The sequence below is a fragment of the Python bivittatus genome, unplaced genomic scaffold (genome assembly GCF_059951505.1).
Source record: "Python bivittatus isolate LINGU-HERP-01145 unplaced genomic scaffold, Pbiv_v1 ctg000080_np1212, whole genome shotgun sequence".
Taxonomy (NCBI): domain Eukaryota; kingdom Metazoa; phylum Chordata; class Lepidosauria; order Squamata; family Pythonidae; genus Python; species Python bivittatus.
The window spans coordinates 35,054,787-35,070,938 of record NW_028277035.1 but is presented as its reverse complement, the minus strand read 5'-3'; the positions used below and the strand labels follow the sequence as shown (position 1 = coordinate 35,070,938).

The 16,152-nt window shown below is 37.1% G+C and overlaps 1 protein-coding gene across 2 annotated transcripts in view; it reads left to right on the top strand.

Moving 5' to 3' along the window:
* The window catches only part of ADAMTS2 (ADAM metallopeptidase with thrombospondin type 1 motif 2), a 270,332-nt gene extending 254,473 nt beyond the window's left edge, over window positions 1-15,859 (top strand). Inside the window, exons 18-22 of one of the 2 annotated variants that reach the window (XM_088133820.1) lie at window positions 682-814; window positions 6,208-6,415; window positions 6,776-6,905; window positions 7,814-7,903; window positions 13,851-15,859. In XM_088133820.1, coding sequence (XP_087989946.1) covers window positions 682-814; window positions 6,208-6,415; window positions 6,776-6,905; window positions 7,814-7,903; window positions 13,851-14,296 — 1,007 coding nt within the window. In that variant the 3' untranslated portion in view covers window positions 14,297-15,859. Of the gene's footprint in view, window positions 1-681; window positions 815-6,207; window positions 6,416-6,775; window positions 6,906-7,813; window positions 7,904-13,847 lie in introns of both variants that reach the window. The other variant, XM_088133819.1, reaches the window with a different exon arrangement.
* Window positions 15,860-16,152: the final 293 nt, after the last annotated feature.

The window sequence follows — 16,152 nt, the reverse complement described above, 5'->3', positions numbered from 1 at the left end:
ATTGTCATTGCCTTCTTCCCACATGATTCTTCTGCTTCTCAGTCTTGCCTACAGCCCTGGGATTCCCTGACGGTTAAATCTTTGTTAGTTTTTTGAGATCAGCCAAGTGTAAGATTTGACCAGGCGATGGCGGGAAGGCTGCCATTTTCACCATTTTGTGATTGTCCAGATTTTTGCAACATGGATCTGACAGCCCAAGTGAATTGATTCTTCCATATAACTGAAACCTGTTGTAGCCTGGTCTAGAAAGCTAAGCAAAGCCAGTTCTGGTTTGGTAGAAGAAGACCTTCTAGGAAGCCCAAGGCAGTTGACTACATTGAGAAGTCAAAAAAACTCGATGGAAGAAGGCAATACCAAATGACAGGAATTTGTCTATCTGTAAATTATCAAGAGCTGAGCTTGACTCAGAAGAGATTTTACTTTACTTTTATATAACCGAAGCTAATTTATAAGCTAACAACAACTCTACATGCTTCCCTGGATTACTGAGAGATGGACAAACATCTTAACCAGGCCTCCATGCAAGTAGAGAATTATCCTTTTATTTCTGTTTAACTGGTGCAAGGGAGTCACAAAATAGTGGCCAGGATATTTTCAGTAGGGGGAGAACAAAAATATTTGAATTATGTGAAAGTTCTTTGAAATGTTGAAGATAAAGTAAGGTGTTTTTTTTTCCTTAAGGCCATCAATTTACAAAATATGGTTGCCGGAGGAAGAATGACCTTAAGATGATTCATCGCAGTTACTGTGAGTCCATCTCAAAGCCCAAACCCATTCGTAGAGTGTGCAATGTCCAGGAATGTTCCCAGCCAATGTAAGTGTGTCTCTCTGAGCTTTCACTACTATTAAATACTCTTCTGCTAAAGCAACATTGCCTTGCTTCAGATGACTTTGTCTTAGCATTTTCCCCTTCCTATTGCCTTTTTCGGTCAGGGCTGCTTTATAGCCATACTTTTTAGAATGTTATCAATTTAGAAATTACATAGTGAAATGATGAAATTAGCAATATTAAGATACTTAATTTTAAAAATCATGTAAATAAGGATGCCACCCAATTACAAAATAAATTTTGAAGGGGATAAACATTTTTTAATGTTTATGTTATGTTACTAAACATAAGAGAAATAAGACATCATTGAACTTATATAAATTGATGTTTATATAAATTGTTTTTCAGTTATTTAAAAATATATGCAGGCCATTACTGAAGAAAATGCCATTTGCTAATTCTAATCTAAAGAGCAATAAAACCTGTAGAAATGTTTTTAAATGTTTTAAAAGTTTCTAATAAAACTTTTAGAAATGTTGGGTTGTTGCAGAAGGATAGAAAAATGAGTATTTTCTGCTCACAAAAACTTTGGACTTAAGCATTTATGGTATTTTTCATCTGAACACTTACTTGTCGTTTTAAACAGATATTTACACTACATAGTTTGGATTAGCAGGCACTGTAAAGATAGAGGCTGTGCTTTTGTTCCTAATCTAACTAGCGATTAGCAATTTAAAAAGTGTATAAATAGGATTACCAAGTTTTGGATTCCGAACATAATTCTCATACATTTTATAGGTCAATCCAAGTACATGCCTGTGTGAGAATGCAGCCCATCTACATTTTGTTATTTTGAATAAGATGTGTTTTCCCATGGGAATGTGAATAAGTTGGTAGAAGTTGTTCTATATTACTTTAGTGATACACAAATAATCTTGGTTTTGAGAGATAATGTGTTCATCTTCTAGTGAGTGAGCATTTATATTCAATTTTAGTAAAAGTGGACAATAAAAAAGATGAATGTAAAGATGGTCATTCTTTACAATCTCTACCAACTTATTCCCAGATCACTAGATTGCCAAACCTTAACTTCTGGTACAACACAATGGCCCTGTTCAGATCTCATGCCAAGCCACAATTCTTCAGAATTTTAGCCTATAAAGACCAGAGAAGAAGCATATGCAAGTACCGGTTGGCTTCCATGTGGCTCCTCTGTGAGCAGTTGAACTAGCCTTCATCTTTCCAAAGACATGGCTTGCTATTTGCTAATAAACTGGAATCATAAGCCAAGAAGAAATTGTGGTTTATAAGTCTGGCTCTGTAAGTGGGGAGCATCCCAATGTAGCTATAATGCTAAACCAACCATAGATAGAGGCTTCTTAGTTTGTTATTAGGAAGACCCAAGGGGGGTCAATTGATCAGCATGAACTGGCATACTTGCTTATTCTTGATAAGCCAGAATTTTAAACATAGGTTGTTTAGCATCATGTCCCAACCAAATTAGTTGCTATACCTGAGGTAATATTACAATACTGGACATTCCACTACCCCTTAGCTCATTGGCTGTTAGCAGACCTTCAGTGTGGTAAAACAACACAGCTGAAAGGAAGGAGCATCATAGAGCAGGTGTCATGTACACACATTAATTGAAGGTATTGAAATCATCGATGGCTTGGGAATGGTATCTGCTCTATCATTCATTTGCTCTTCACATTCCTCTGTTCACTGTGTCCTAGCTAAAAACTGAAAGGAACATCTAGGCATTTATTGGAAAGAAGAAGAAAAGGAAACTATTTAGTTCTGCCCTGATTTTAAAGAGGAATTTCTCCATGGAAGGTGTTTCTATTTCACTTAGATAACAGCCTGAGCAAACTCTCCTCTAATGCTTTTACGAAGCATCTTGAGCAATTCACTGCTGGGTAATGGAAATGATGTTAGATGGAATATTGCAAAAGAGAAGAGTTCAGAATTTTGCAACATTTAAGTTTTTAATATTTATATGACTATCACACACTCTGTTTCAATGGGGTTATTTATAGAACTCCTATTAAACCTTACAGAAAATATATTAAGAATGCATTATGTAAACTTTCTTCTGATTTTTCAGGAAGCATCAAGGTTAATAGTCCATTCATTAACATAGTAAAGTACAGATGTAGAAGTAGTTAAACATTGTTCCTGAGAGAAATGATTCTACTGCTTTGAAAGATTTACAATGGTGGAACAAGCTGTAAAGTTATGGCTTTCATTCTCTTTCATATGGCACTTAGCTGACTATTGAATTGTTGGCAAAGCTAAAGTAGCAAATTTATTTCTAAGAATTATGCTGCTCCTGTGCCAGCATCTGCTAACAACACTTGTTTTAGTGGTTGCTCTCTCTGCTGGTTTCCATATTAATTGTTCAGAGTATTACAAATAGATGATCTTATTTGTCAGAAAGACTAGGAGGAAATTCTATTTTTTTAAGTCCAACACATCTACATTAGGAAGGTTCCAAAACAGAATGATTTCGATTAGGTCTCATATCTTTTAGGGATATGTAATATCCAGTTCTAATTTCTAAGTATATTGGGATTTTATTTATTTGTTTGTTTATCTATTATTTTATTAGGCTTATATGCCACTCCAGTCATGTTGGAGTGTCTTACAGATCTCTGAAACAGTAATAAGATTAAAAACTAAGCACAACAATATAACTGTACAAGGATAATTTCCCAAGCACCATAGAACAACTGTAGCTTATATTATACCAATCACTGTCTAGTAATTTTTAGCTCCCATAATTCCCTGCTCTGAACATTCAGCCCACATGGAGAGCACCATGTTGGGGAGGGCTGGTTCATTGTCCATAGATGACCTTCTTCTGAAGAAACCAACCAAATGATCAAAATCTATGACAAGCTTCCCCAACCTTCCACTCTCTAGATATGTTGAGGGCAGTTTCCAGGATCCTCATTCCAAATCATCTGGAAGCTACGTATTTAGGCAGGGGTTACCATGGGAGGATTTCATGCTGGATGATAGAGGTGTTATGTTTGATTTTTATTTTGGAAAAGAATACTCTACAGCATAAGTTTAATCAAAATTCATAATGTAGTTGTTTACTAGAAAGAGGGAGTCCTGTTAAAATGACTGAACTTTTACTGATAAAACAAGAATGTGTTGAGGAAGATTGGGAGGTTTTCTATGCTAGAACATTTTTGGATTGTCTGAATTTAGTGTGCACTAACTTACCATAAAAGTATATTATATCCTACCCACAGTAAATAACCAAGCCTTATTATTAATGCTTATGTTTCTGTTTTCTAAGCTGTTTAGCATTCATCATTGTACCTCTGTAATCAAGCCAAAAAACTAAAAATGCAGGCTAAGCAATACTTTTTTTCCAAGTAATTTTATTAAAGATTATAATTACAATAGTAAAAACTAATACAAACTAAAAGAAAGATAGAAAAATAGAAAGGGTAAAAGGTGCAAAGGGGGAAAAAAGGAAAAATGTAAAGAATAGAAAGAAAAAGGGAAAGTACGAATATAGTAAAAAAAAGAATATATATATGGGTCTCTGTGTGTGTGCGTGAGAGAGAGAGAGAGACTTCCAACCTTTATCACAACAAGTATAAACAATTTTAGTAACTTTTCGCCTCCTCTTAAAATACAGCAAATGATCTCTTCTTTCCATATCCCATCTCTTATCTATAGACAAATCCATAAAGCATTGTCATGTCAGTCCTGGTGTCAGCAAAAGTCCATTAAAGGTTACCAGAAATAACAACATATCTATTTTAACCTTGATCAAATAAACCAACTTTATATTCCTTCCTTTCACTTCTAGCAATCTTAATCTTTAATCCATTCAAATAATGTCATAGAACTTGATTTCTTTTCATTCCTTCTTTGTCCCTTCTGACCAGATTCTTCAAAGCTTTAACAAGCTTTTGTAAGTCCAGTATGGAAAAATTATCCAGGTCACTCTTTTGGTTTATTGTTTGTATGTCCCTTTTAATTATTAAAACATATGTCCAGCGTAACATCGTTTTCCATGTCATTCTCATAGCCTGTCATTTGTAAATCGACATTCAACTCAGTCTCTGTCTTGTCAAGTAAAACTTATTCCTCTTCCACAACATTTTTAAACACAGTCTATCCATAGAGGCAGATATCGCTGTTGATATTGTTAATATTAACTTCTGACTCCGTTTTTCTAAAGTGTCCTTCAATATTTCCAGTGTTAGAATATTTTGTTCCATTCTGTAACTGTTAGTCAAGTTTATGTGTTCTTCTCCTTTAATTGAAATCTTTAGTTCCCTCTAATGTCTAATTTTAAAAATCTTATCTTATTATGTTTTTTAAAAATTCAAAACAAAAACATTTTCCCATGGGAAAGATTCTTTATAATTAATTCCAAAATCTTATTTCCAATTTATCTGGACTCTTAGTCTGTTTGTAGCTTTCTGTGATGGAATGGACTTATGAAGGCCATGCTCAGGGAGATAAGCGTGTTCTTAGCCCCCAACAGGAGTGTGGGAAGTTCAAGAAGATGAGGCTGGCACCTCCCTAAGGAATTCACGGTGTTGTGGCTGGCTGGCTTGGGAACTTGGGTTCAGTCTGGGGAGATTGATGTCAGGTTCAGCCCAAAGAACTCCACGAGACAATGCAAATACAGTTCTGTTGCATTTATTAGCTTCCACCTCAAGACAGAATCTCACCAAATTGAACCCAAGTTCCCAAGCCAGCCAGCCACAACACCGTGAATTCCTTAGGGAGGTGCCAGCCGCATCTTCTTGAACTTCCCACGCTCCTGTTGGGGGCTAAGAACACACTTATCGCCCTGAGCATGGCCTTCATAAGTCCATTCCATCACACTTTCTAAAATCAAAGTTTTAATAAACCTTTTGCTGTTTATTTCCTTTTTTTTTTTTAAGATCTTAAGCTTGTAGTTAAAACTTTCTTTCATTAAGGATTGAAGGCAAACTCACCTGGTGCTTTCAAACTTGTCAATCCAAAGGTTTCTAATAGCTGAAAAGTAGTTAAGCAATTTCTGAAAGTGATTAGAAAATGAAGTATGCAAACTTAGTGTCCTTTCAAAGGCGCCAACTGCGGTTTGAGCAAGATGACTATTCCCTCATCTCCCAGTGCTCAAAACCTGCTGGAGACTACTATCTTACAGTCTCCTCATGAGGAGAAACTGTCTGGAGCACTTATGGGTTGATCTCAAGTCCTCTCCTTTGTCCAGAGAGGTTCAAAGAGCCGGTCTACTCGCCAGCTCTTTGTTCTTCACTGCAGTCATTGGCTCTGCTTTTCGTGGAGCCATCTTCAATCCACCATTCTTCCTCCAGAAGTCCCAGGCTAAACAATACTCATTCTGGAAATAATAAACTGGACAGGAGGATCTAGTGGTGCAATTATATATTTGACTTAATTGTTTTTCATTGAAACAGATGGGTGACAGGTGACTGGGAACCTTGCAGCAAAAGTTGTGGGAAAACAGGATATCAGGTGCGTTCAGTACGATGTATCCAAACACTGCATGACAACACAAACCGCTCTGTCCATACCAAATACTGCAGCAGTGATCGTCCAGAGGGCAAGAGGGTTTGCAATCGGGAGCTTTGCCCTGCACAGTGGTGGATAGGACCCTGGTCACAGGTAAGCAGACATTTGTATCGTGGTTCAATTTATATTTAATTTAACTATTTTTATTAATACGGGGGGGATAAGATTATCCATGTGGATTTGCTTACTCAATTGAAATAAATGGACACGTCTGTGTGGCTCTTCCCTTGCTTTGTCTTGGAAATACAAAACTGGAATGTACAGATTTTATATTTATATAACAACAAGGCTCCATTTTTGCTTTAGAGTCATCGAGAAGTTTAGAATGTTGGAATAGGAGTAATGATGGTGTGACTGTTAGCACTAATTCCGTGTGTGTATAAAGATAAAGATATAAACCGCAAATGCATTTACAAAAGAGAGCCAGAAGCCCATTTTTTGTTTTCTCTCCAGTGTTCTGTAACCTGTGGTAATGGCACACAAGAAAGGCCAGTTCTCTGCAAGACAAGAGAAAATGTTACTGGCTTTTGTAAAGAAGATAGGCCAGAAACAACAAGGATCTGTAGGCTATCTTCATGTCCAAGTGAGTGTACACATTTTAAAAACTCTTACTTCTTGAGTCTTCTGTAGAGATGGGGAATGGGGAGGATGAAGTGGGGAGGACTCTTGTGAAACTTGAGACATCGCTATACATACATTTGCTATTTTACTTCTCTATTGTCAGAGTAATCTGTCCCATATTCCCAGTGTTAACAGCTTTACATTTATTGCAGCTGGAGAAAAAATGAAAAACACTTCTTAAAGCAGTCTGGTTTTTCTTTTTGGGTTGAGGGAAAATGCTAGGAGGCCAGTATGAAGTAATAAAGAAGACCAAAGTGTTGAGAATCATTCTTGGCATGAATTCTTCATCTATGAGTTATCAGAGGATCCGACTCCATTTTGGAAACTTGAATAGTGGAGACTGAGGTTCTGAGGTTAAGCACTATCACCCTTCCATTTTTACTTTTATTCCCTGTTTTTCTGTTCTATAGTTCCTCCACTTCGGTGTCTTCCAGTCCAGACCCACAATGGTCTATAGCTGTTGCCAGCCCTTTCCCCTGTCCCTGCCCTGCTTGCTCAAAAGTACCCTTTCAAAATCTTAAGGGCATGCCTAACAGCCAGAATGTGTGAAGAAATCCTAAAACGGAAGTAAATTTCTATAAAAACATTTATGCAATATCTACATTTGTTCTGTGTTAGCCTTTCTGAAAGCATGCCACGTTGTGATGCATCTGAACAGAAGGGCTCAAATGATTAATTTCATTAAAACTAAAAACACTTGTGTTTTTCTAGTATAGTTTTGGCTTTTAAAATATTTTCCTTTTTGTGATTAGAATGGGGGCTATTAATTCAGCTTACAGAACCAAGGACTGTAAAGTGTTCCTTAACAGCTACAAAATGTGCTCATATTTTTTTTCCCTTTTCCATCCCAAATCCTTCATTCTCCTTCAGAAAATTCATCAGATACATCCAAGAAGACCTACATGATACAGTGGCTGTCAAGACCGGACACAGATTATCCAATCCAGAAAATATCTTCAAGTAAAAGACCCATTTATAATTCTGCCTTTGCCTTTAACTGCATGCCACATCAAATGTGGACTTTGCCTTCTGCTCTATTCTTTTTCCTATATGGAACATTTTCTTGAATCTTCCCAGTTTTATCTCGAGATAAATCTTTCTTTCCCTATACTGGGCTGCAGTGTCCAATGTCTTGCTTCTCTGGAGATTGAGCAGCCCTTCATTGCTGCAGTGGAGGTCGTGAAGGGGTTGGGTGAATGAAGCAGAATATCTGCAGTTTGTTGTAAGTCCTCTAAAAAGTGAGCTGATATCGGTTTGCTTGTTGGTTAGTGATGGTGAAAAAAGGCTCTTAACTGGCTCATGATTTGAGTTTGATGGTGAAACTGAGAACTTATTGTGAATGTGATCGCATCACAATAATGACAACTTGTAGTGCTAAGGTTTTCCTTTCATCTAAAGGTCCTCTAACTCACAGCAGATTAGCTAGATCAGTGTTTTTGCAGGGTATTCAAATAGGACGAAAGCACTCATTCCATCTTTCTTTATAGTCTCATTGTTTCTAAATCCATGTGTCACAATGGCTTTAAAATGTGTGTTTGTTACCATAAAAAAGCTTCTTATTCAGGAAGATGAGACTTTTTATATATAGTCCATCAAATGCTGCTGCTACTATATACTATGCTTCAAATGAATCTCCTTTTTGTTTATATTGATTTCCAAAAGTAGAAAAATACAACTTTATCAGAGTGTTCCTTATGTTCTTTTTTTTTTTCCTTTTTTGGAAAAAGCAATTAGAAAAACAACATGGCAGAACATGTACTTATGCTACAAGTTGTGGTGTGCAGTATTGTAATATTGTTGAGACAATATGGCATTGACACACAATGTGATGTCAAAAGTTGTTCAGCAATTAATTCTTTATCCATCATTACATTCATCAGTCTTTTTTCACCATATGCATATTTGGCTTGACTGGTTCAGTTTTTCTATGTGAGTGTGTGCGTGTGCGTGTATGATCTGTAGATGTGTGTCAACTGGCAAGCATAACAGTGTGAACTACAGAATTACCTCAATTTTTATTGCTTTGTTTCATTTTGCTTAGGGAAGAAGAAACTATGTTTAGAAAAATGCCTTAAACTTTAATTGCATTGGCATTAATCTCCAGTTCCAGCTTTAAATATAGTGTACTGGTATCATGAATTGATATTCACATACAGAGTTTTTACTTGAATGATAAAACGCTAGAAGGAAGTTTGCACAGTCCATGTATGAGAAAGAAAAAGATCATTACCAAATTGGATGAAAAAAAGTATTTTGCAACACTTAATTTGTTTAACTGCAATTTATTGCTTCAACAGGCTTTGTGTTGAAAATCTAAAACTTAGTCTCCATATACCACTCATGTAATATCAAGGAATAGAAAGGCATTAGTCCTGGGGTACCATAACAATTTGCTTGCTATCTTTCCTCTAACATTTGATATACCTGACAAAGGTGGCCCTGTGGATTTTCGGCAATGTAGCACTTCAAAATGGTCATTATCATGTGATCACATATTTAAATTTTGCTGTTATTATGATTATTTCCTGCTGCAACATGTTAGTAATTACACATGGCAACATAAAAGGCAAAGACGTGTTACTTGGCACTAAATACTGTTATGTAAAATAATTGGTGTGTAACTGTTATCAACTTACTTATGACTGTTAGTTACCTTTCGATAGACAACTGTTAAGTGATGTTTGAAAATATGGGTGGCTATAGAGAATGGTGCAATAAGATATCTGGGCATTGTGCGCAGTTCTATATGCACTTTGGTTTATCAGGGATATTTTATCAGTGTTTTGTATGTATTTAACACAATATTAAAGATGTGCCAATTCAGTTTGCTGTTCAATATTTTCTATCAGGCCAGTTGAAATGTGTACCAAAGTGATTGTACAAATAAATATTTTTTTCTTACTGCTGAGTTAAAGACATACTTCCAGCCTGTCATGCATACTGCAAAATAAAAGATTAAAGTTCGGCAGATCTGGCAGTTTTGTTGCAGGAACAACCACATAGATTTATTTTGATATATACAAGTCACAAGCTTAAGGCAAACAGCTTTGAGACTTTTGCACCCTAAAATCAAGAAGGTTAATGATGGCCTTTGTGTGCGCAAAGGGCTTGCAGTCCAGGAGGTGACTGATGCCAGAATGAATTTGTTACATCTTTAAGGTGCCACAAGTCTTGTTGCTGCTCCATGGCTACCCCTCACTGTGGAAGTTAAGAAGATGTCTTTCTATAAAATTTTAATTATAAATGAAACACATCTTAATAGTATTACAGGAGTCATTTCACCTGACTCTGTATTTAACCTACATGTTTTGCAGGTGGTTATTTTACTGTGAAAAATAAGGCATTTTTCTAAAGCTGTTTCAACAGGCTCCTTGACAGAACAGCCAAATGTTTCTTTAATTAGTTTGAAAACTATGTATCAAATATAGATAACTATTTTGCAATTTTAAACATCTAGATATACTTTAATCCTACAGCTGTTAAATTCATATTTCTATATATGAAACATTTGATCTCTAACTTAAAGAATTCAGGGAATCCTTTCCCTTACGAAACAGAACTGGAACTATATTTCATAAAATTAGAACAAAGTCAAATAACAGCAACAAAATGTATGTATGTATGTATGTATGTATGTATGTATGTATGTATGTATTTCCATAAATAATTGGGTAATTTTTTTTAAAAAAATACTACTTTAAATTTGTTTTCAAACGCCGCCAGTGACATTTTTAAAAGTGTTAACATACGCTAGACTGATATGTTTGCCAATTAAACACACTCATGCCCTATAATATTTTAGAGGATGAGTGAAGAGTGATTATATATCCTTTCTGAAGTCAGTGAATGCTTCTGAATTAGAGTGGGTTATGAGTTGCAATGCAGTGAAAAAGCTAACATCACTAACTCCTGGGCTGCCATATCTGCATGCAGGTTCCTTCTAAGCGCCTGACGATGCTGTCATAGCATCTTGATTGTAGACTTCTTAGGCAACATTTGCAAAGATGCATCTGAAATCTCTTGGTGACAAAAATTGTTGAGAGGATAAATCTGAAACACCGAAACATCCCTGTGGAAAAATTTAACTCATAACCCCCCAACTTTAAGCACACGACCCACCCACCCCCACAACTTTACCTAGAAAAGATGTTTGTCATGTATATACCCCAGATTCTTTAAGTGTCAAGAAATCTACATGGTATGTTGCTCCCAGAAATTAAAGTAGATAGTATCTGTTTGGACATTCTCTTGTGCTGACTGTACTGAAATGATCAGGAGCTATGTAAGAACAGTGCTATTTGCTTTCATAGCTCCTATACGTTTCACTGAGGCAGGTTCTGAAAACTTTCTTAGTGTGTTTTACCCCATGAGAAATTTCAGTCCCTAGCTGTTCAAAATGTATCTCTACTCAACTCAGTCTTCAGATTGGTCATTCTCCCTCTCTGTAATGCATACTCGGAAACCTGGGTTGAATTTCAGTATTTATTTCTTAGGTAAACAAGGGTGCTTAAGAATACTTGTGCATGCTTTATAAGCAGTGTAGGGAAGACTGATACAGTGGTACCTCGGGATACGAACTTAATGCGTTCCGTGACTCTGGGCGTATCCCGAGTTGGTCGTAACCCGACGCAAATTTTCCCATAGGGTTCAATGTTAATCTGTTCCGCCCTCCGAATTTGGTCGCACCCCGAAGCAAATTTTCCCATAAGGTTCAATGTAATTACCGTTAATCCGTTCTGGTGTCTGCGGACCACGCGTCAGGGGCGGGAGAACGGCCGGGCGCCGCACGGCGCGGCGGGAAAAAGGCCAGGCGTTGCGCGGCGCGGCGGGAGAACGGCCAGGCACGGCGCGGCACGAGAATAGCCAGGCACCGCGTGGCGTGGTGGGAAAACGGCCGTGGACCACGTGTCAGGGGCGGAAAAATGGCCGCGGACCACGTGTCAGGGCGGAAAAATGACCGTACCCCGAGGCGGAGTTCGCACATCGAGGTAAATTTTTGCGGCCGGAGCTGGTCGTAACCCGAAAAGTTCGTTAGTAGAGGCGTTCGTATCCCGGGGTACCACTGTATTTCTTCAGCATATATGATTCCTGGACTTACTCTGTTCTTATCACAGTAGGGTAGCAGTAGCAGTAGCAATAATAATAATAATAATAATAATAATAATAATAATAATAATAATAATATAGTTAAAACAATAAGGCCATGTTGCAGCCAGATGCAGTATGAAATTAAATACCATGTTAACTGTGCATCCAAATTAATATTATCACCAGATGGCAATAAGGATGTGTTCCTTCTCTTCCCATCTGGACACATAATGCAGCATAACTCAGAGATGGTTTCCTGCAACAAGCACTCAGTCTCAATACTGATCCAGCATTTTATGCTAACCTCTCTCTTCCTTAGCATGTTCCTCATACAGAGAGCTGACATTAGAAAGAAACACAAGAAATAACATGTCTCTCTGTTATTTTCTTTTAAAACTCTTCCACATTTTGAAGGCATAATTAGGCACGCATAGATGTTTAGATAAGGGCATGAGTCATGAAGGAAAGATAATATTTGTTTTAGTTCTCAGAAGAACTGAAGTTTTGAAGCTTGTTGGGGAATAAATTTGTAAATGTTCAATTCCCCATGGCAATGAAAATTATGCATTACCTTCTCTTGGTCCATCAGTTCCTACAATGGAGGATTCATGGTTCATCTAAATACAGTGTTAAGTGTTTTGTTTTGTTTTTTTAAATGTTAGGTATCTCAGTTGTGTAGTGGACAACCTCTCTCAGAAAGTAAGACAATCAGATTAGAGAACTATCTTGGTTCTTACATTTAAGAAGTTCCTGGTTGATGTCTGCCTAGTAATGTTCTAGCAATATATGGAAGCTCTGAAAATGGTACACTCTTTATAGATGGAAGATTCTGTACATATGCCACCCAAGTCTTTAACATTTGGATGATGACATGGTATGTTATTATAAAATAATAGAAGCAAAAAGGATAAAGCCCAATGAATTTGCGTCTTTGATGGCAATTTATCTTGATGTCAGGGTGAGAGAGAGAAGAAAGAGTGATTTCAGCTAAGTGTCTGTTCTTACGTAGCCAAAAAAGAAGCCAAGAAACCTGTAGAAAAAAAATAAACTCTGTCCTTCCCATCAAAGACCAATGAAGACTTAGCATGCTCAGTGATTATATAATTCTCACTGACTTGTGATGACACTGACTATTTGCAACTTCTGTGGCAAGTAGTATAGTGAATGGAGTCTTTATATGTGTATAGCATTTTTCCCCACCACTAAGGCTCTCAAAATTATGTTTACATCATTGCCAATGTATATTTGCCTCCAGTTGTTAATATTAAAGCAATTGAATAATAAGAAGTCAAAGTGCAGTATGCTGGTGTGTAATCTGTGTTAGGCCAAATATATTAAGTAACTTCCTGTGGTCAGATTAACAGAAGTGCATGTAAAATCAATCAGAAAGCTGCTTCCTATATAACTAATTTTAATTCCACTGATATACCATACTCAGTACAACCTGTTGACCTGAGTTTAGGAAAATTCAGCATGTAACTAGGGTGATCCATATGGCAGGTAGTTCTAACAGAAAGCACATCAAGTCACTATCATGCCTAAACAGTTATATCCTGCATAACCTTAATGTGTGCATTTGGGGTCACATTTGAACTTACATCATTTAGGAATTGTCACTTTGTCCCCATATCCCCTGAAGATTGAATCACTACATAAAATCTGTTTTCTAGCTTTTGATCACTGCAAAGAAACATAAGAGAGTTTTAGTTAAGAGCACATATAATATCTTATTGTACGCAAGGGCCTCTTAAGGCCAAGTTTATTTGATTCTGTTTTGGATGTATAGCATACATTTAAATTTATTTTTCTCTTTCAGCAGAACATTGCCAAGGAGACAGATCAATGTTTTGTCGCATGGAAGTTCTCCATCGGTACTGTACCATTCCTGGATATAATAAACTGTGTTGCAAGTCTTGTGGTATGTACACTAATGAAATAGGACATGGAAACTCAACAGTTAATGATATTGAAGAGGACATCACTCCCACCCTTGCAACATCTGTTGAAGATCATACACCACATAGAACAACAGGTCCACCAGTTGTTGCCAAGGTAAATATCTCCAGTTCTAATGTAACCATAGAGCAGCCAGAAGGCAACACACTGGATGTACCCTATAAAATTCATGAGCTGGAAAATGAAGTGCCACAACACAACATCATCTGGAGGAGGAGGAGACCACCATATGAAAGGACAAGGAACCAAAGAATTCAGGAGCTGATTGCAGAAAAAAGGAAAAAAGGAATGCTCAGGGAATTACGTTAAAATGGAAATATAACTATATATACAGATATATATTTTCTCTCTTATAGAGATGTTACAGTGCTGCAGTAATGCCCATGCCACCCTAGAGACTAAGTTTTTAAAATAGTGGTGCTATGGCAGAAATGCCTAATGCTATAGCTTGCAATAAATAGAAATGTAGGCTTATTTAATTAAAGAAAAGATAAACAGTATAACAAAGGTTAGGGTTACAGGTGGTCATAGCTTAACTGCTATCCAACAATGCTACACACAGGTAGTCCTTGTTTAGCGACTGCCTCATTTAGCAACCGTTTGTAGTTACAGTGGTGATGAAAAAGTAATATTACAATCAGTCCTCGCATTTATGACCTTTGCGGGTCTGCAAAGCAAAGGAAAGCTGAAGTAAGATTGTAAGCGTAGTTGTGATTTCACTAAGCAACCGCTTCGCTTAATGATTGCGTTGCTGGTGCCAATTGTGGTCACTAAATGAGGACTACCTGTAGTAAATGTCAGCAGGGTTGTTTCTTTTTGTTTTCCTTCTTGCTCCCTCTGTGTGTATGTTTGAATCCAATGGAATCTACTTGGGTATACCATCTTCATCAATGAAAAGTCTAATCAATGGATCCAAAATACTTAACAGAAACAGCCTATAGAATTCCAGTAGTAAGAAAGTGTGTGTCTGTTTTTTTAAATCTGATTGCCATTTATTTGAAAATATCAAATTTCTCTCTGTAGAAGAACTTTAACATCCACTGCACTGAACTTGAGTATGTCGGTCTTTCCATTGAATTCAGCGGTGCTACTTCCACACTCAGGGAGCAACAAAGAGTCTAACTGAAGTGTTGAGGAACTAATTCAACCCTGTTTTAGGAATTAAACCTACACTAACTACATTAACCACTTGAAAAGCACAATAGGTGATGTTATGATGTTACTGTACAAATTCCAACTGGGAAGAAATGTTCTGCAGAAACAGTAAAAGAACATTTAAAAAAAAAAAGGTTCTAAGGCTACTACCTATGTGCACATCAAAGTTGAGTTTCACATTCTCATTCTTGGAGAAGCAATATTAGAAACCATGGGTGCACAAGATTTTTGAGCCCAAGGTCCACATTTCACCTTTGAAGAGCATGCTGGAGAGCCACCACTCCAGAACAAAGATGGGGCCAGAACAAAGAAGTGGGCAAGGCTAGGACAAAAATCCAAAATTAAGTTAATTTAATGTATATATAATTAAAATTCAATACAACTAATATGATTGTTCCCAATATATTTAATCATTTCCCTTGTGTTAGATTAAAAGTTACATGTTGGTGGCCCTTTTGTAAGGATGCTGGGAGCTGCACCCAAAGCTTTCAGGGGCCTCATGAGACTGTGGGCATCAAGGTCTACGCCCCTGACCTAAGGATTGCAAGGTGATCACTTCCAAACACTGTGTCTCTTTTCATCTTCTCACTTAGAGACCAACCCACCCTTCTCATTTATGATATACCAATTCCAGCATCATTTGCAGCAAACTGTGATGAAGCCAGAAGGACGTGCATAGGGGCATCATCAACCAAATGCCATGCTGACACACTTGAACTCCAATCTCTGCCTCAAATATATAAATAGCAATACTTGTGTGATGATGTTGCACCTATCTTGTCATTTGCACCTCTTCTGCCTCCCCCTCCCCATGAACACCCACACTAAGCCCATCAACTTCAGATAGGCGAGCCCCATACTAAATCTAACTCTGCTATAAAAATCTGGCTTGTATACATTTGAAGCATTAACTTATATTACATCTTGTATAGGTTTTCTGTATGTACAAATGTGTCTTCTAAAAGTGCACGGACCACAAATGTCGGCTTGGGGCCCCATTTGATACTTCA